This window comes from Halictus rubicundus, chromosome 17 (assembly GCF_050948215.1).
Source record: "Halictus rubicundus isolate RS-2024b chromosome 17, iyHalRubi1_principal, whole genome shotgun sequence".
Taxonomy (NCBI): Eukaryota; Metazoa; Arthropoda; class Insecta; order Hymenoptera; family Halictidae; genus Halictus; species Halictus rubicundus.
In genome coordinates, this window is record NC_135165.1 from 7,115,651 (window position 1) to 7,136,862 (window position 21,212).

The 21,212-nt window shown below is 42.9% G+C and overlaps 1 protein-coding gene across 1 annotated transcript in view; it reads right to left on the reverse strand.

The window, feature by feature from the left end:
• Window positions 1-21,212, reverse strand: part of LOC143362430 (kin of IRRE-like protein 3) — a 317,490-nt gene that overhangs the window by 42,047 nt on the left and 254,231 nt on the right. Inside the window, exons 3-5 of the mRNA XM_076802599.1 lie at window positions 11,226-11,409; window positions 8,664-8,799; window positions 3,332-3,540 (exon numbers count right to left, since the gene is read on the reverse strand). Of these exons, the coding sequence (XP_076658714.1) occupies window positions 3,332-3,540; window positions 8,664-8,799; window positions 11,226-11,409 (529 nt within the window). The remainder of the gene's footprint in view (window positions 1-3,331; window positions 3,541-8,663; window positions 8,800-11,225; window positions 11,410-21,212) is intronic.

The window sequence follows — 21,212 nt, forward strand, 5'->3', positions numbered from 1 at the left end:
AATACAGAATAATAAAATACGGTGGTAAGATAGGCACAATAAAATGCTGCTGATAGATTTTTTATTAATCCCATAATGTTTTCAAGAAAAATGTTTCACTGTCTGAAATCGTGTGCGAATGAATTTCATGTTTTTCTATTTATACTAAAATTTTAAGATTTCCAATCCTCCGTTCCTTGAATACGAAGTTCCATCTCTTTTCTCTTTATTATTTATACAAAATAATTAATGGAACACGCATACACACATTAAGTGACATGGGAATTTACGTATCAATAAATCACTAATAACTGCCGACGTTTATATATTTATAACGTTTACTGATACTGCACTGATATGATTTCAATGAAATTTAACTCTTGTGCATACATGCCTAATAACATTTTCTCGTTCATAAATAAACATTTAAATTCGTCCTATATATTCCATTGTACCCTGCATAACAATATATTCTATATTCGTACAAGTTCGTTCTTTGACAATGATCAAATGTGTCAAAGTAAACGCAAGATTAAGATAGCTCGCATTGTTCACAAATAAACGGATTTCATGAAGTTATAGAAAAAGTGAGTAGCTATAACACGAAATAGTAAAAACAGAGAATTTATAAATATTGTTATATTATTTTCAACCTATTAAACATACTAAGAAAGAAAATAAACTTCCACGTCAGTCCAGTTCGTTACAATTCGGGTAGAAATTTTTATTTAGCGTAAAGATCCGCATAAATAATAAACGTACAAGACGTCCTCCATTTCTAAAAGCAATGAAAACCGTGTTCGGTAGGGCACAATTTGTATATTATAATTCTGAATACTTCCTGATAAATTACAACAGCCAGTGCTCTGTCGAAAATTACAATATCAATCGCTTCTTGTTCCGAGTAAGAATAAGTCTGCCTCGCCGTTGATTTCCTTTGCACAGCGGTGAACAAAACAACGGAGATTTCCGCCGCGCCCCCAGCTCGGAGCATATCGTTATCATATTTTATCGGGACTCGTCAGTCGGCCGATGCGCTTCAGCATCAATTTTCATGCGGAAAATGCACCTGTTCGGTCACATAAATTACTGAAAGCGATTCCGGTTCGGACAATCGGCTCCGACGAAATAACGTTGTCTGGGACCGGGAGATGTTCCCGATATCGAACGAAGAAAGAACGGACCGTCGCGTGGGTAAATGGGAAGCATCTTTTTCCCGGCTCGCGGCCGTTGTGCTCGTGCGAACGGCGTTGCACCGCGATTTTAATCTCACTCTCGGCCCCGGGTTGCACGGCGGCGGTGCAACGCGCGTTGCAATTCAAACAAATTCGATGCGCTCGGGCAGCCGTGCGATCGAACTCCGACCGATATCTCGGAATTACTTGGTCCCGGGGAAAAATTGTTTCCACCATCGGGAATCTCGTTAGGAGAGTTGAGGAAACGCGAGGAGGAAAGTTCTCGATGGTGGAATGGTTCGTTCGGCACGCTCGTCTGCTGGTTATTCTTAAACATTAATTTTGGAAACCAGGACCAGTATCGGGGGATCGTTGATAAAGACCTCTAATAAACGGACGCTTTGCGATAAACCTAAATCCCGGCCCTTCGGAACCGCGATCGATGTCTGTACCGGTCTACGCGAAATTAGCTCGTGGAATTAATTCCGCTCGATCTTAATCCGTTGTTCAGCCAGCCGCCAGTCGACCGTTCCCCCGTTAAAATGCCAAACCCGTGGAAAAACATTTGCTTTCGATATCGGCCGTGGACACTCTGTCGCTCGATTACTCGATTATCCTGCACGAACTGCGATTCTCGAGCTTCCATGTCGTTTCGCTATGTGGGTCGCGAATGGTACCGCACCGGCACAATCAACACTACATTTCTTCAGACTGTCTGTAATTTGCAATATAATAGATGCTTGGACAAGGAAATTTATTCGATTATTTTCCATAAATGAATTTTTAGAATTTTAGTAAGTGCGAAATATAAAACCGGTCATTTGACCGTGTTTGGTTTAGTGTTAATATGTTTGCTAATATTTGAAGACAATCAAACTAATTTTGTACCCTTTGTTACAGCATGTTATCTACACTTTAGGTGGGGAAATTATTTGTCTGGATTTAGAAATTTATTTTTATGGTGATAGTATGCTTATTGACTATTATTAAAATTTGCTTATTACTGCGGATTTTATGCATTTATAGCAGAAATGGGTCGGTGTGATTTCAAGCAGTGGAAGGATTAAAAAAATTTAAGAATATCAACTCATTTCTTACGACTTAATGAACCTATTGAAAAAAGAAATAAATTTCTATTTGGTTCCTACGTCTTGCAACTAGTGCAAACAATTTTTATTTTGCATACAGATATGCAGTTATTTATTATCTATGAAATTTATCATAGGTTTATTTAGGATAGGTTAGGAACTTTGTATTTAGAATTTTATTTTTTATGTTACCTTCATCATACTGAGACTGTTAACTCTTGGACTACGGCGCCCAAGTGCTGTTTGATTCAGTAATACTATTCGATCATTTAACCCTTTGCACTCGGCGCTATTTTCATCCTAAAACTAAATTTTTCTTCCGTATTAGAATATTTTCATTCTATTCATACAAAACCGATTCGATTTCCACATATATTTAAATGTTTAGTAATCCATTGAATACAAATTTTGTAATGTAACAAATATTTTGTAATAATTTTTGTAATTTCCTTGAAATAATGCCACAACAATTTCTAGTGGTGCTTCAGAGTCACCACTCGAGTGCTAAGGGTTAAGTTAAGTATGTAGACAAGTGAGCGTCTACCTAAACGCGCCTAAGCACCGCCAATTGTACAGCAGTCAGAAATTTCCGTTTCCCGAAGTTTAATACAGGAAATTCGATGTTACCTATATTTGTGCTCAATTTCGCAACTCTTGATTACGAAAATGTAAATTCGCTTTGGAATCCCTAGTTTAACTTCTTAAGAACGAATGTCTCCTCGATGGCGACGTTACGCTTTTGTATTGAAGTTTGAGCATCGCGAATAAATAATTCATTCATTGAAATTGCATGCAAGTATTACTCGCACCACGCTTAAGTTTCCAGCAATGTATTGAAGGGCAAATGAATATGGCGACGTGAAAATTGCTTCGAATTATATAATGTAATTTCCAGATTAAATTATTGGAGCCACCGAACGAAAAACATGCTTATAGTACTGTTAAACTGTAAACAAATAAAATTAATTTAATTACATTCGAGTTTCTATTTGGCCATTTCCACGCACGATGGCTACCCATAATCAAAGACACAAATCGATGATCTGAAATGCTGGAATTGAGAAGGTTGTGAAAAGATTGTGTACTTACATCGCACGTCGAACCTCACTTCGGTGTTGGAGGACATGGTCGGGTTGGCGTACGCCGGATGAATGGCGACACACCTAATCGGCTGGCCGTAGCGCGACCGCTCCGCCATAATCTCGCAGACGCTGTACGTGGCCCAAGTGCGGGGATTATCTATCTCCGTCGAGTTTACCTGGGGCCTGAGAGTCCTCACTTCGGTCTCGCCCACGTACCTGCGCGCATTTCCCCCGAAAATTTGCATTTCCAATGGCCGTTCTGTAACAACTCTGCGCGGAGTGAAATCCCACGGACACCGACGACCCCTCGTCGTCGCTCTCATCCTCTACCCTAGACCTTTTTCTTCGACTTGCTATACTCCGTCCCCCCTTTCACCCCTCTCACTAAACTATTACCAACCCCCTCGATACCACTGTTTCCCTCTCTCACTCCGTCTACTCTGTCTACTCTCTCTCTCTCTCTCTCTCTCTCTCTGTACTCTCCATCGTCCCAGTTCCATCTCCGTCCCCATGTTTTCCTTCCTCGCTCCGTCTTCGCGAGCGAAACCAAAGATTGAAGCGGGTAATCGCCCCGAGGGTTTGCCTCTCCACTCGGGAATCCCGAAGTGTCTCGAGTTCTAAAGCGGAGATTTCGCTGCTCCGCGGGGATGTGGTCCCAGTCGCGAGGGAATTACGATTTTCTAGCTCGAGTGCCGCCAAGAGCAGGATTTCGGGCCACGATCTTGTCCGAAAGCTTCTCAGACCCGTAACTTCTGTTACCAAACGCCGATACGTTCTCGTAGAACCGCCCCCTCCGTCTACACGACGTGGCCTGGGCGGGGCCAGCGAGCGCTGTTTGCCCCCCACTGCCCCCTGGGGCCAGACTTTCTTTTTCCCCGTGAAGCGGAGACCCCTACTCCACAATGTAAACCACGCCCACCGTTGTACACAGCCCGGAGCGCGCCTGCTTATCGAATTCTCGCGTCCTCCAGCCTATTTACGATTCAGCTATTTACCATTCGTCTCTCAGGAATCCTTACAACGTATAACAACGTGCACAGGACTAACACAATCCCGTTTCGCGAAGTGTCCTCGAACCACTCAAACAGTCAACGTCCCGGAAACAGTCTGTCACCGATCGCAGCCGGTTAACGTGTCTCCAGGTGTCATGCAATGTCAATTAAGTAAATTCCCAGGGGAAGATGGTACCCGAAGACGCGCGGGTAGAGACTCGTTTTCCATCGGTATTCGCGGGTTCCTGCGGCACGCGCCGCGAACTTCCAAGTTTCCCGGGGTCGGTCTCGTTTTGCATTCGCCTATAAATTAATTAACGTTCTCTCGCGTAGCTTATCATCCTCCGTCGAGCCGTTATTCCACCGTTTCGTTCCGTCGCCGAGCTTTCTGTTATTTCTGCGCTCCCTCCCCCCGGGGGTGCAAGCAAACCGTGCAGCCCCTTAACTTCGTCTGGATACCCAGGCCGGAATGGATCATGATTATTCATGGGCAGTCGGAGAGAGAAACAGATAGAGAGAGAGAGGGGGAGAGAGAGAGAGAGAGAGAGAGGGGTAGTTGCTCTCTCTATACCATCGGTGCAAGATCCGCAACGGTGCATTACGGGGCCGAGGATGTTCGCGCAGGGAGAAACGAACCTCGTTCGAGCTGCCAGCGAGAGCCTGGTACGAGGGGGCGTGGGTTATGCGAATATGCGCGTGCATTCGCGAAAGATACGGGGTCAGAGATATCGGTGCCCCGGCGAAATAATAGCTCGGAACCGGTGGAAGAGGCCGGAGTGCTGTTTTCTACCCCGCTCGCTCCTTTTCGCCGTTCGTTAAATCCCCAGTTACGATTCATAAAGCCGGCCACCGGTTCCCGACCGCGTCGACGCGGCCAACGCCGGGAAATTTCACTTAAAAAATCCATCTTTCCCTGCGCGATCCAGTCGACGCATTACTCGCCGTTCGATTCACTCGATAAGCTAAGCGCATTCGGTTTCGTAACCCTCAACCGAAATGACAGGTTAACCCGCCGACTGATATTAAAGTGTCAGACTCATCACGAAGATTTCAAACAGAGCCAACCGAATACGAAGTGGTGCAAGTAAATATTTGTTTGGTTCAACACGGTCTGAAGGGTCTAATTGTCAAACCGAAATAATTGTAATTGATTTCAGCGTCGCTTGCATAAGATCTTATTTCAATGCCTCGTTATCCGATAATTAATTGTTTTGACATGCACCGTTTCAGAGATCACCGTTGGATACATTTTTATTTTACGGAAAGATCCTAATCATCATAGTTCGGGGCCCACCGACAGACCAATTTTTTGTGATTCTGCACAGTACCCGCAAGTGCTAAACGTGAACGGTTTTTTCGCGTCAGAAATAGAAATTGCGGACCGCCAGCGGTGCTACACCGCTTCGACGAGACCTACCAAGTAATTACAGCCGGTAATCGTTCGATTATCGAGAAACCCTTCCCAGGGAGGCGCGAAAGACACGGTTGGGCTGGAATTAAGTCGTCCGAAGTCCGTGAAACGAAATCAACTCGGGACTGACGCGAGCTAATCGAATGAATCCCCGAGAAAGACGTTCCTCGAAGACGAGAGGGGAAGAGGGGGTTGGCAGGGGGAACCACGCAATCTAGAACGCATTGAAACGTTTTCCCTTGAAAACCGTGGGGGGAAGGGGGTTGTCCCCCTCCCTCGACCCACCTATAGCGCACAGCTGATGGCTAAAAGGCGGACTCTTTGAGGCGAGGAACGTTTTCTCGGCCGTTCTGGTTGGGTGCCGGGCGCTCCGCCCACTTAATCAAGTGCTCATTTCGAGTACGAAACATTTACTTTTCCGCAACCGGCGCGGATTAACTTGCTACGCAACCGAGTATCGATGCTGGTGGCTGAAAGCCTTCCGCTGGGTCAGCGTTTCGTCAATGAAACGGTCGAAAGATATGCAAACAGAGAGCGGGAGAAAGAGACGACCAGAGAGAACCAGAGAGTTTCGCTGGTTGGCATAAACCCCCTTCGACCCTTGCTCTAATTCCATCAGCTGTGCGAGGTAGACCGACGCTACACGGTAAGCAAGCAAACCTGTGCCAGGATACAACAGTGTGTTCGCTTAGTGTTCGCGATTCTTGCGGAGTTAGTTGTCACTCGTTCCCCCCACCACCTGGCACTGGCTTTGCGACTTGCACAGTACTCGGTTACTATCATTGCAGGACCCAACTTGCTCATAGGCGAGCCATTTTGGTGGTTTTTGAGACCCGATCATTTGCTGGACTCTCTGATGTCATTTTTGTCCATAGCGAAACATGGTTAAATATGCTTTATGTTTTATTATTTTTGTTTTTGTATTAGGTTGGAAAGAAAGTAATTTCGGTTTTCACTAATAGATGGCTTTATGTTTTGTTTGATCGATTTCTGTTAACGTTGCATTTGTTTTTCTTCTGATATTTCGTAACGGCATCTTTTAGGTTACTTTTGAAGCAAATTACACGTAATTTTGATTAAAATTGTTAGTTCTGTGTCAATTTGAACATGGAGTGCAAAAACGAACATTATAGGCACATATTGCTTTTTTATTTCCGTAGAGGTAAAAAAGCTGCCGAGGCTCACAAAGATACATGTGAAGTTTATGGTGTGGATTGCTTAACCCTTTGCACTCGACTGGTGACTCTGAAGCACCACTAGAAACTGTTTTGGCATTATTTCAAAGAAAGTACAGAAAATATTACAATGTATTTGTTACATTAAAAAATTTGTATTCAACAGATTACTAAACATTTAAATATTATATGTGGAAATCGGATCAGTTTCGTACGAATAAAATGAAAATATTCTAAGACGGAAGAAAAATTTCGTTTTAGAATGAAAATAGCGTCGAGTGCAAAGGGTTAACAGAACGCACGTGCCAGAATTGGTTTAAAAAAATCCGTTCTGGAAATTTCTCACTTAAGGACGACCAACGTTCTGGTCGACCATCTGAAGTTAATGATGACCAAATGAAAGCCATTATTGAATCGGATCGTGATATAACTGTCCGAGAGATTGCAGACAGGTTAAATGTCTCGCATACAACTATAGAATATCGTTTAAAAAGTCTCGGAATCGTTAAGAAGCTCGATATTTGGGTTCCACACGAATTGAAAGAAATTCACTTAACGCAACGCATCAACATATGCGATATGCATCTCAAACGAAATGAAATCGACCCTTTTCTGAAGCGAATCATCGCTGGTGATGAGAAATGGGTTGTTTGCAATAACACAACTCGAAAACGATCATGGTCCAAACGTGATGAATCAGCCCAAACCAGACCGAAAGCTGAATTGCACCAAAAGAAGATCATGTTGTCAATTTGGTGGGATTACAAAGGTATTGTGTATGTTGAGCTGCTCCCAAGGAACCAAACCATCAATTCAGATGTTTATTATCGACAACTATCAAAACTGGACATAGCAATCAAAGAAAAGCGGCCAGAATTGTCAAATCCCAAAGGAATCGTGTTACACCATGATAACGCTAGGCCACACACATCTTTGGTAACATGTGAAAAGTTATTGGAGCTTGGTTGGGAAGTGATGTCACATCCACCATATAGCCCTGACATTTCCACCACCAGATTATCATTTATTCCGAAGTTTACAAAACTCTTTGAATGGTAAAACTTTCACTAATGATGATGGTCTGAAATCGCACTTGGATCAGTTTTTCACCGAAAAGGATCAGAAGTTTTATGAGCGCGGAATTATGAAGCTACCAGAAACATGGCAAAAGATCATAGAACAAAATGGAAAATATTTTATTGATTAAAATTCATTGCTTCGATAAAAAAATTGGATTTTATGTCACCTAAAAATACCGAAATTACTTTCTTGCCAACCTAATATACAGTGGATTCAAAAAGTATTCGAAAACTTTCCCGATTCTTGAAAATTGTCGACGTTCAAACTCCAATGGGATTTTGTTTCAAAAGAGAGGATTAACAATTCATATTTATTACGGTCTGTCTGAAATCTTCATCACAAGGCTGACTCGTCATTGAACTTATATGACTAATAAGCTTCAAACGACCCAGGCGGTTTTAGAGCGACGTGGTAAGTAGCCGAAAAATTGGTTTGGCACGGAGCGGTGTTAATGGTTTTGTTCTGCTTTATTTCAGTCGGTCCTGAAGCGACAAAGACCTCGAAAATCGTATCGAGGGGACGGCAAAGATTGGCTTCGCTCGATTCGATGGTATCGATCGACGGCCCCAATTTCTCTGGGGGTGCGGGTCCGAAAGGGGGATGGAGAAAAAGGTCGCGACGAGAGGGGTCGCCGGCGAAACGGTTAAGTAGTACGGAACCAACGGTGCAGCGATTACGAACCATTTAATTAGAGGCGAAGGATTCCCATACCGCGCTCTGCAAGTGAGCGTAGCGATCTCACCTGCTCGAGCTGTCACGTTGCTGCCGGGCAGAATTAGACGATCCGCGTACTCTATCTGCGGTCGCTGTGGGCTGACTGGAATGAGAAAATTAGCGCTGGTTAATTTCGCCGATCCGACTGTTCAATTTTTCATCCGGCCGCGGTTCGAACAACGAGCCGGAAGAAACCAGACGTTTACGAAAAATACGCCGATCGCAGAGCGAATTCGCCTAATGACAGTCCCTGGTATTTTACTAAATAAACACCTATTTATTTTGAACGTTTATCTCTGAATCTTGTGCCATTCTTTTTTATTATACGGAGTGTCTCTCCTTTTGACAGGTAAATGCTTCTTGGAGCTTTCGTGTCAATTACGCTTAGCTACACTGTGGATTTTGATGCATTTATGACAAAAACAAGTAGATCAAATCGGAAACAGTAAAAAAAAAGAATGTAGAAATACTGTATTATTTTTGACTCGTTGAAATTATTCAGAAAAGTACTTTCTGTGTCCTGCAATGAATGCAGACAATTTTGATTTTGCATAAAAATCCACAGTGTAAGTTTTTAAAATAAGAGAATTGAATATTGTGTATTAAAATTATTAAGAAGAGGAACACATTTGTATCCGCAGTCTAATTTTGACTTATGAGAAAAGCAAAAAACAAAAAAAAAATATATATAAACTTGATTCCAACCTCCTTTGAAGCATTGCACTCTGCCGATTACGCTCGAAACTTCGACATTGTAGATCGAGCGCTGAAAACTGGGAACAACGTGTGCGACGATTATCGAAAATTGTAAAAAAAAAAAAACACATACACATACAGTTGCCGAGTATTGTACAGCCGACCAGCGTTCGGACACACAGAAGAATAAAAGTGGATGGTTTCATCGAGATAAACGAACAACTTTATTGCTGCCGCGCAACAGATTTTCAGCAGGCGAAAAAGTTGTTGCGACGAATAATGTTATTTTCGATTGTGCCCGATTTTTCGCCGATTGTCGCTGTTTCGCCATTTCGCCGTTTCGCCGTTTTACACCGGCCTCCAGCAAGCGTGTACAATCGTTGTTCGGAACATATTTGATCGCTAATTCAATGTACTCGGCTTTTTTTTATTGCAGGATAAAATCCGACCGGATATTTCAGCATTAACGCACTCGAGCTTGATTCACCGAATACGATGATAATTACAAGATAATTACTTTCGTTCGCATCGTCGACCGTGGTTCTCGACTCGGAATATTTTTGAACGATAGTGTATGCACTGCGCCATTGGTCGATTCGGAGAACCATTGATCTCGGTACAATGGAAATAACACGGGATGAAAACCTAGGAGCCTGGTTTTTCACGATTGTGGCAATTTTTCCGTACGCGAACGTCCGTCGCGATCAAAATTGAAAACGCGAGAATTTTTACAAGCTGAGCTTTTGTATTTTGGTTGGGGTGGGGGAGGGGGGGGGGGGGGGCGCTGAACGATTTTGATAACTTTTTGCGCGATGACCAGGTCCGTTCGGACCCTTATCTTCCGATTCTTTTTCGAACAAAAATCCTAATGGGACACGTTTTGTTTAAAGCGCGACAGAACCATGGGGAAAAATCGTAGATGAATTTTTCAATGCTCACTGTGAAAGGGAGACTTCCTTTTTTGAGATCAAGTTAACATCATTTCGGGGAAAAAATTTTCACAGCTGTCGAGTGGTTTATACAATTTTGAAAAAAGCGAAAGCGATTTCGAGTTCTCACTATATTTTACAATAAAACGGAAGATTTAAAAAAGAAAATTGGGCACAGCTGTGACAGTAGAGAGTTCGCTCTCTGAAATAAGCGTAGAAGGAATATTCTACGATTTTCCTATACGAAGTTATGGGAGTTCAAAGATCGATTTGGCGGACATAATTCAATGAAGCTTTCATTTTGCAGGGCAGTGAGTATCGTGTTTGGAGTTCAGTGCAGGCAACTTTTAAAGAACACAGCACCCGAATTACATTACAATTACCTGAAAATTTGTGTAACACGGTCTAAAATTGTTCTGACACGCGATCGCCACAGTAGTTTAATCGCACGGCCCGAAAGTTGTTTTATTAATTTCTTAACAGTCTAACAGTGTAATACAATTTGAATAACAAACTCACAACGATCTAACAAAATACAGGGTAAATAAAATTTAATGTTTAACACCTTGACTGCCAAACTAGAAATCTCAAAAATCCCATACAATCAAAATAAGATATTTAATGAAACAAAAATTGAAAAAAATTAAATGTATGATATTGAGTAGTCCTCCAACTTTCTTGAATTGTAGAGATCCTAATCGAGTTTGGTACGATTAATATATCAACGTAAAAATGAATTTTAAAACCTGGACAAATAATTCCGTCACTCACATGTGGGTTGCATGGCAGTCAACGTGTTAAAGAAGAATCTGATATTTGTTTATTAATTACTATAATTAATCGAAGGTTACCGGCAATTTCAGCAATTTGAATCGGCAGTGACCTCTGAAGAAAAGTGTCTTACCTCTGACGACCAGCCTCGCAGGCTCGGAAGCCAACGCGTCCTGCGTGGTGAAGTCGCTGGCAGTGACCTGGCACTGCCATAAGCCATCATCGAACTCCAGGGTGGCGGATCTGACCCACAACGAACAGTCGCCGATGTCCGGCGAGCCGACCCACTCGTACTTCTTCAAGTGCATGCCGATCGGCTGAAACAATTGGGTTGATCCTCGTTCAGTTCTTGCTGTACCGACGATTGTGCCAATCAATCGATTAGAACCCAGCCGACCCTTTAACCCACTTTAAACCCTTGCCCGTTTCTGGCGAACCCTCGTTCCGTTCGCCTCGCGGCTTTTTCATTCATGGTTGCGTCCGCTGTGGCCGAGCACTATATACAAACCCTCCCTCCCCCCTATCCCTCCCTCCCGAACAATTTGCTCCGCGTCGATGCTGCTCGTTACACAGTGACACGTTTCTACACCGCCGTTATGCTACTACAGTGATTACCGACGGCGAGATTGTTGCACCGTAAAAAACACATTCTTTGCCAGCTTTGGGACCCGTACCGGTTTACGATACGGACGAATGGAACGCGATCATTCCGGGATAGACCCGCAGTTAAATGCTGTTTTTAGATACCGGAGAGTTAGTATAGGGTGCTGGGGTGCTAAAAGTTAGTATGATGGTTATAGCAAACTTTTGTGTTCCATCAGTTTTCTATAAAATAGGGATTGAGCGCCGCGTCTCTCGGAAATCGGTGACAAAATGATTCGTCTAGATTTATAAATAAATACTTGCGTTAACGTATCGAGCGTAGCAAATTTGATTCAGGTCTGCTAAATGCAAGAAGGTTAGAAGAGTACTCTCAGCGTCGTAAATCTTTTCAAGTTTGATTTCATTTGTTAGGTTTGATTTTATCGTGTTTTTTGAGGTTTCTACTTCGGCAGTGTTAAAGATTTTTAATTGATGAGGAAGTTGATGAAATACGATTTTTGGGGTAGTTGTGTGATTGAACGAGGGCTGTAGCTATTGCCGAGTTAGCATTGCGTATAGATGCTATAGCAAAACTTTGTTTGTTGCCAATTTTCTGTAGAATAGGGATTTTAAAGTGTCCTAAGCATGGATGTGCCACGTAGAAGTTGATGGAACTCGATTTTTTGGGGTAGTCCTACGATTGAATAGACTTTTCAGCTATTACCAAGTTAGTATTGCACCTAGGTTTTATAGCAATCTTTTGCATTTTATCAGTTCTCTATAATACAGGAATTAGGGCGTCCTAAGCATGAATGTACCACGTACAAGTTGATGGAACTCTATTTTTTGGGGTAGTCCTATAATTAAATAAACTTCTTAGCTATTGCCAAGTTAGTATTGCAAATAGGTGTTATAGCAATCTTTTGTATTTTATCAGTTCTCTATAATACAGGAATTAGGGCGTCCTAAGCATGAAGTGGCGACGTACAAGTTGATGGAACTTTATTTTTTGGGGTACTCCTATGATTAAATAAACTTCTTAGCTATTACCAAGTTAGTATTGCACCTAGGTGTTATAGCAATCTTTTGCATTTTATCAGTTCTCTATAATACAGGAATTAGGGCGTCCTAAGCATGAATGTACCACGTACAAGTTGATGGAACTCTATTTTTTGGGGTAGTCCTATAATTAAATAAACTTCTTAGCTATTGCCAAGTTAGTATTGCAAATAGGTGTTATAGCAATCTTTTGTATTTTATCAGTTCTCTATAATACAGGAATTAGGGCGTCCTAAGCATGAAGTGGCGACGTACAAGTTGATGGAACTTTATTTTTTGGGGTACTCCTATGATTAAATAAACTTCTTAGCTATTACCAAGTTAGTATTGCACCTAGGTGTTATAGCAATCTTTTGCATTTTATCAGTTCTCTATAATACAGGAATTAGGGCGTCCTAAGCATGAATGTACCACGTACAAGTTGATGGAACTCTATTTTTTGGGGTAGTCCTATAATTAAATAAACTTCTTAGCTATTGCCAAGTTAGTATTGCAAATAGGTGTTATAGCAATCTTTTGTATTTTATCAGTTCTCTATAATACAGGAATTAGGGCGTCCTAAGCATGAAGTGGCGACGTAGAAGTTGATGGAACTCGATTTTTAGGGGTAGTCCTACGATTGAATAGACTCTTCAGCTATCACCTAGTTAGCATCGTCGCTATAAGTTACAGGAAACACTCATAATATCCTGGTTCCCAATAATATAGTGATCGAAGTGTTCCAATCAAGAAGAAGCAACGCAGCACTTAATGGTTTCGCTAAGTACTCATCCCTCCTGGGCCTGGCAGTTCCAAAGACCACTCCATAAACCATTTTCATCCCCTCGTAATACCGCGGCTGGTCGCCATATCTTTATCAAGCAACATATTAGAAACTCAACCTCCCATTTGACAACCACATCGTCTTATCGCTGTGTAGAATAGATAGCCTCATCCTCCGTCTCGGTACAGTAAGTTTTCGTGTTTTCCTAGGAACTAATCTAATTTAACTGTGCAAATAGCTGCATTCGGATTCGGTGTATAACAAGTACAAATTATTGTTGATCCGTGGAACTCCGTGGAGTTTCAACGGTGGATGGCAAAAACAACAGAACGTTAGTCAATTGACGTTCGTCGACAAATGTTCTCGAGACATATACTAATCACAGGATCAATCACAAATTATAAATAGACTCCCTAAAATTCAATTTCTAAAATATAGTGCGCATGATCTTAGGAAGAAGTGTACAGAGTGTTCAGAGGTGTACTAGCCAATGTTTTTCTCGTAAACGGTGAGTACTGGAAAAAAATGTGAGAGGGAAAAGTTTTTTTATAAGCTATGTGATGGTGTACATCAATTTTTTATGTCCCAAATATTTTTCCATAAATGATTTTCAGTTTTTAAAATGCTATAGTCCATATGTTTTTGTATTATGAATTCAAGGCTATGCAAGGTCAGAAATGAAGCAAGCATGTTTCATATTATTTATATTAAAAACATAAAAAAAAACCGAAGATCTTTCGGACAAAAATGTTAAATGCCTCATCTTGTGTAGACCTCTTCAAATTCAATTGTAAAATATAGTCCAGGTCGGATTACTTTCATAACTGTTATAAACATTGGATTTTTATGCAAAATAAAAATTGTCCGTACTAACACACTATCGGCGGGTAACACCATGAGCTTGACTCACACGTCTAGCGGGCGAAAATTAGTGAAGTATGAAAAAAGTGCACTACTGGATAGAATTTCCGTTCAAAATTCTGCCTGTTCTATAACGTAAAGAAAACACCTTAAAGATAATAACCTCAAACAATTTTCTAATAAAGAAATAAAACATCTGGGTTCTTGTCTCTTTTAAAATTCATTTATTGCACCAGGAAATGCATACGCGTATCTGGATTGTTTTTTTATGACGAAGAGCAAGACAGGGATCTACGGTATGCCAAAACAACCTGAAGGTTGCTTACAAAGAGTTGTGCAAAACAAAATATTCATTACTTGAAAAAAACAAGCATTGGTAAGTGCTTTACTAACACTTAGCGTACGTTCTGCATAAAAGGTATTAATACCCGACCCGCCGATTGGCGTCAGTCTGTGGAAAAGATATTAATACCCTTCCCGCCGATAGTGTGCTAATTGCCGTAGATTTCTTTTCTAAATTGTTTGATGCCGTTGAAAGTAATGCAGTAGTAGTTTAAAAACTTTTAAATATCTTCCCTGTTTCGCATCTGATTCACTCATTTTTGTTAGAAATGCACGAAATCCGCAGTCTGGCAATAAACAACGTTGAGTAGAGGAGATTCATAGTAAACGATGCCCGATGGATCAGGAGCAGGCCCGAGCGGACCCGATATGCATCGTCCGGCGTGTGTCAGCGTTTCGAGCGATCGCTTAATCGACGATCGTTCCTCTCGTTCCCGCGGTGTCTTCCGGTTCTCTCTCTCTGGATCGGTCGGCTCGATCGCGATTCCTTCGAAATGAATCATCGGCTCCGGGGTCTGGAAGCCGCTCTTCCCTTCTTTCTCGACAGATTAATTCGCTGCCGGCAGGAAAGTGCGGCCCTAGCAAGTTTCGCAGTCATAATGTGGCCGTAATTCAAGGATCGATTCTCCACGGTGCCCGTATAATCTACTCTCTCCACTCTCTCTCCCCTCTCTCTCTCTCTCTCTCTCTCTCTCTCTCTCTCATTTCCCCCTTGAGCCGTCCCCACCTGCTTTACAGGGCCGTTTTCACCTCGGCTGATGGTTTATCGGATGCTGTCGTTGTAATACTTCTTGTATATTGTCTGGCGCGCCGCGAGGAACTGGATCATCGATCCGCTCGGATTCGATCCTATAGCGTTCGGAAAAATCTGGTCGTTCGTCATTTCAGGCCATTAGCCGTTTAACGAGTTCCCGTAATCCCCCGGTCGACCGGCCTGCCTCATGCTAAATCCTTCTTGAGCTGGGTCCGCGATTTCACCGGGAATCACTATTTTCGGCACGCCACACGAACGATCTTTCCCTGATCTTTCGGCTGGCTTCTGGTTGGATCTTCGTTAATACGCGGTGACTTTTATTGGGCGACCCTCCAACTGGCCCGTTTCGGTCGATTTTGGCCTGTTCCTTCGGAAGAGTCATCTAACGTTTAGGCTTACCATGGACAACCCAACCGTGTGGAATTTAATCAACGATCTACCGCCCTATCAGATAATCTGCCTTTATATTGGAACATAAGTTCGTGCGGTTTTGTTAAATTAGGGACATCACTAAATTAGAGACACCCTGTATAAAAATGTAAATCTAATATAAATGTATAATATATATATATATATATATATATATATATATATATATATATAATGTATATATAATGTATATATAATGTGTCATATATAATGTATATGAATCCTACAATCCTATATCATATACAGGGTGGTCCACGCAATTGTTTCCACGCTTTATTGAAGAAGATACTCAAACACTTCATGACTATGTTGTAAAGGTAAACACCCCATAGATTCTGTAGAGAATCTGAGAGAAAGAATCATACTGGAATGTACAGCAATAACTGCAGATAATTTAATTGCAGTTATGCAAACAATAAAAAAAACGTTATCAGAAATGTTTAGAATGTAATGGAGAAGCATTTGAGCATCTTTTTCAATAGAGACATTTTTTGAAAATATCTCGAGATCTAATAATTTTTTTGCCATGGTACCCTAATCATTTTTTACGTAGAATGAACGGAAGAATCGATCTGTGCAAAAAATATGCATTTCTATTTAAAGAAACGATGCAATTGTTAATTGCACATGCACTGCTGCATCTAAAATAAATTTAAAGGCCTACAGATGTAGTGCCCTTCGAACCATTTATCTTTCTCCTTTATCATTTTTTCGTAAATGCAATAATAACGGAGTTATGACTTGAAACAATTGCGTGGACCACCCTGTATAATGTATATGTCATATATAATGTAGAATTTTAGGAAAAAGAGGGAACGTAGCTGATCAACTTTGTCCTGATCTCACAAAAATCCCACAAAAGATCGTGATATAGAAGCATGTATACAACTTAATCAGCAATTGAATAGTATTGCTTGATCGGACCTTGACAAGGTACGGTTTTCTTTCGATATAAGACGACGGCTCGGGACGGCTTCCGACGTATTGCGGATGAGGGTACCTATTCGGCCTGAGTGGGTTGAAAGTTTATAAAAGTTGTCCAATTTCGTTGGAAATGGATAGAATATGACATATACCCTTGTCTCGATTTTCTTGTTGCGAAAAAAGCATCGTTGTCTTATATCGAAAGAAAACCGTATTAGCAAACTGTTCGAATCGAAGGTTTCCGCGAGGCTTTCCCCGCGATCTATTTCGTGGCTCTCGAGGAGATTGCGTCTGCACGGTTCAGCCTGTGTGGTGGTTCGTGTTATCAGAAGCTTTGGCCCAGGGGGGGTGTGCACCCTGGCCGTTCGCTCCTTGCAGCGATCGTACGTGCGCGGGTCGCGCAGGCCGAGAGCGTGGGTGGGCTCGTCGATGTGGGATAGGCGCGCGATTGTGTGAACCCGAGGCAGCAAGGTACGTGGAGCTGGTAGGGTAGGGTCGCGGGGAAAGAGGGTCGCGGGGTGTGTCTGCGGGTGCATTACGCTGATTGCTGGTCGCGGCCCTCTCTCCCGAGAACAGAGAGGCGAACGAAAAGGTGGGAAGGTGCCGGCGGATCCTGCCGTGCCGGCGCGGCGATGCCTGCGGTGGAACGAAGATGCTGCGAACCCTAGCAAGCCCGTGAACCAGCCTCGAAGCGGGAGGAAAGGGAATAAGGGCCCTTTCCGTTAAGTAAGTGAACGCCGCCACGTTCCCGGATGGTCGCGCGAGCGCGTGGATTTTAATCCTTTAAATGAATGACGCCGGTGACGCTGACTCGCCCTCTGATCCTCTCTCTCTCTCTCTCTCCTCTTCTTCTTCTTCTTCCACTTTGAGCTCCAGTCTTCTAACCCTCTCTACACGAGGAGACACGCGAGGCACCTTGTCCGACCAACCGCGTCTCGCTTGTCGCGCGAGTTTCGACTTGCAGCCAAGGCGCCGCCAATGTACTACCCCGAATTGGGAATCGTTGTCTAGCCTTCGTTTTGTCGGTACCGTTGTTAGACGATCGACGGCGCTGTCGGAATTGTCTGCGGAGCTCGTCGGTTTTATAGCGACTGCTGCGGGGAAACCCACCCTCGCAAACAAGTTTGCCGTCCGTACGCCCCTTTGCTCTCCTCGACTTTTTCTTTCTGTGTCCTCTGATTAGAACCGCTCTGCCGTTTGTTACACGGAACGAGCCTCGACTAATCGTTGAATGTCAATGACAGAGAAATAACATTTTATTTCGTGGCTCTCGGAACGAATCGATTCGAACTTCAGTCTAAACTCGAATATTTTACCTGCTGCATTGGAGGTTTGCAACAAATTACATAATATTCGAATTTCATTTGTGCACCTAATATTTCCGTTCTATATCAGCATTCTGGTGAGCATGGTTCTTAATGTGCATTGCATCGGTCTTATCTAAGATTAGTTGAAATACAGTGTGCACAATTCACAATATTTGAACATTTATTTACAATTACGAGCTACCAATGCTTTAGTTCCTCGACTATACAGGGTGTCCCAGAAATGTACTTCCTTGAAAGGGGTGACTCCCGAGGTCATTTGAAGTAACTTTTTCCTTTGCGAAAATGTTCTCCGCGGCTTTGTTAACGAGTTATTAGCGAAAAACACGGGCCAATCGGAGCGTGGCTATTACAGGCCCCGCTGAGCGCGGTGTTGGCATTGGTCGTGCCGGAATCTGTCCACTGCAACCGCGTTCTGATTGGTCCGTGTATTTTGTTAATAACTCCTTAAGGAAGCCGCGGAGAACATTTTCGTAAAGGAAAAAGTTACTTCGAATGACCTGAGGAATCTGTATATCTGCGGAAGTTAATGAAATCTTGGAGTTGGTTTTCTTCAAAGCTTCATAGCCTTGAAGAGAAAAGTATTAGGGACCTAGAAAAATTCGATGAACGTGATCGTCTTAGAGCACCATTATACATTTGTACATCCCACCGACGTCTGTCGTCAGAGATCTAACCGATTTCGGCCTGGAACCACTTCAGGAAGAAGATTTTTGTCACCGCGCTTTGCGAATAGCATCCCGCGACTATATTAGTAATGAACGCGACACAGTTTCCGCAGGGAGCGAGCACAGTTTATCATTCAACAGCAGACACAATAATACAATGGGAAATCCTCGCGATGATTATTTGCGCGAAGCGTGGATGAAAGCGACGCGGGAGTAGGGGGTGAAGAGGGGCGTAGGGGAGTGGGCGCGGCACGACTGTGCACCCCCAGGACAAGAAGAATAATGAGTTGCCAGCACGTTGACGTTCTCCGTCGCCAGACGAAGCGACGCGTACGCAATTACACGGATATTAGCGTCTTACGCATCCACCTGACTCCCCCCTACGATTTTTCACTTTACCCGTCCCCACCCCTTCGATTTTTACCTGTCTTGCTTTTCGGTGAACGAAATTTTATTTAATCTAAACCAGTTAACTGTGTTTGACGAGTATACTCGTCATGAAGAAATGACTATTTTGTGTCATGACGAGTATACTCGTCAAAACAGCTATAATTCAAACAGCGGTTAATTTTTACGACGCAACTTAGGTACACATTTTTCAAAGAGGTCGCAACAGCTAACTGGTTAACGGGAAATCTCTACTCTGAAGATTGAAGCTATAGAACGCGCTTCATTTTAAGGTATTGCGGATTTTTCTCTGTATACAGGATGTTTCTTCTATCTTGCGCTACACAAAAATCTTTTTATCTATAATACATTCCTTTCCTCCTGGTCCAAGGTATTTGAAAATGCTACCAACAATTTCTTACAGAATATGAACAATAACGGTCTTTCTGCCTCCCCTGTGATCTTTTTCGTTCAAGATCATTTAAAGGTCACGGTGTCAGAGTTCGTTGAACTCGTCTCGATGTGTGCTACAATATAACGGGATGAAAAACCAATGTTAATAAAGATCCGCTGTCTATTCGCGTGGTATCGCCACAGTTTTGTACATCGCCTATTCATTTCTGTCGCAAATCCATCAAATCCGCAGTCCAGTGCCGTCGGTATCGAGAAACGAACGGAAAGGACATGCGCGTGGAGTTTTACGAGATGCACTTTGCCGGCGATAGGGCGTCCAGAGGGAAAGGGCAGCTCGCACACAGGACCAAGAGTGTGACTTTCCGCGAGGAATCGTCGAATCCTTCGAAGGCACGAAATCACTTTAGCGACATAGGTGTACGGAATCGCCTCCGACCGGATTACCAGAAACCTCGTCCCCCCCATCTTTGTCCCTCTCAGCCGATCTCTCTTTAGCCGTCTGCTTATCCGGCTTCTTCGCAGCCCCTTTTTACCACCGGAGAAATTCCGAAGCGAGAAGAGAGGGAGAAAGCGGCGAGGCAACCCTACGCTGCGCCTTTTACGCCCATTCAACCTGCCGCAACCCCGCTGACTGCGAGTCGCGGCGCTAACTGCCCGGCAACCAACCTGGCCACCCATCCCGAACGGACCTGTTCATGTTTCGGTACAGCCTGCAATGAATCTCGAAGTTAACAACTTTTTCGCCAAGCCGAAGAAACGTTTCGTGCGAGCGAGTCTCGGTTTGACTCACCGGGGTGCAGAAGAATCCACTGTTACGTATGGAGACGTTCTCCACGTTCGTTTCGATTAGAAGTTCTAATCTCTTTTCTGAGAACGAAAAGCGTCCCAACAGGCCCCTTTTATTAATGGAAGACACTGTATGCCTTCTTTGTATGAACATATTTAGACACTCCCTTCTGGCATCCGTTAATTAAGATTCTGATAAGAAATAGTCCGGATAACCTTCATTAACCCCTTTTTACGAAAATCTAACCGAGGCCTGCTTTTCATTAGAAGTGACAAAATGTGATTGTGACCCTACATGACATTAAATCTTAAACAGAGTATCCCTTTCATTTCCAAGGTATATAAACCCGACCATTTTCATCATCTTTGGTTCATTAGCGGTTCAGTAATTGTTGCGACAAGGATTGCCGGAATTATCTTGACGAAGATATACAGTGACTCGACGAACACCAAAGAAAACGACACTTATGGTTTGGACGCACAACCGAAAAGAATTGACTTTATTGAACAAAAAAAGTATTGAAAATCACGGCACACTCCGGAAACGATAATATATATATTAATAACGTCGAATCCAGAGGGGCGCGGAAGACACACCGTGATTGGCACGGATAGGCGACTGTAAGCGATAAGCGCGTGTGGTTCGTACAATGTCTCGTGATACAAGTGAAGAAAGTGTCGTCTCGCGATGACAATAGACGAAATCGATCTAGTTTAGCGGTCGACTCGCACTTTTCGTCGCTGTGTTGTGTAGCGCTCCCGCGAGGTCGTATCGCGTAACGATATTCACAACATCATAATTCGCGGGAATCGTTGAATCCTAAAC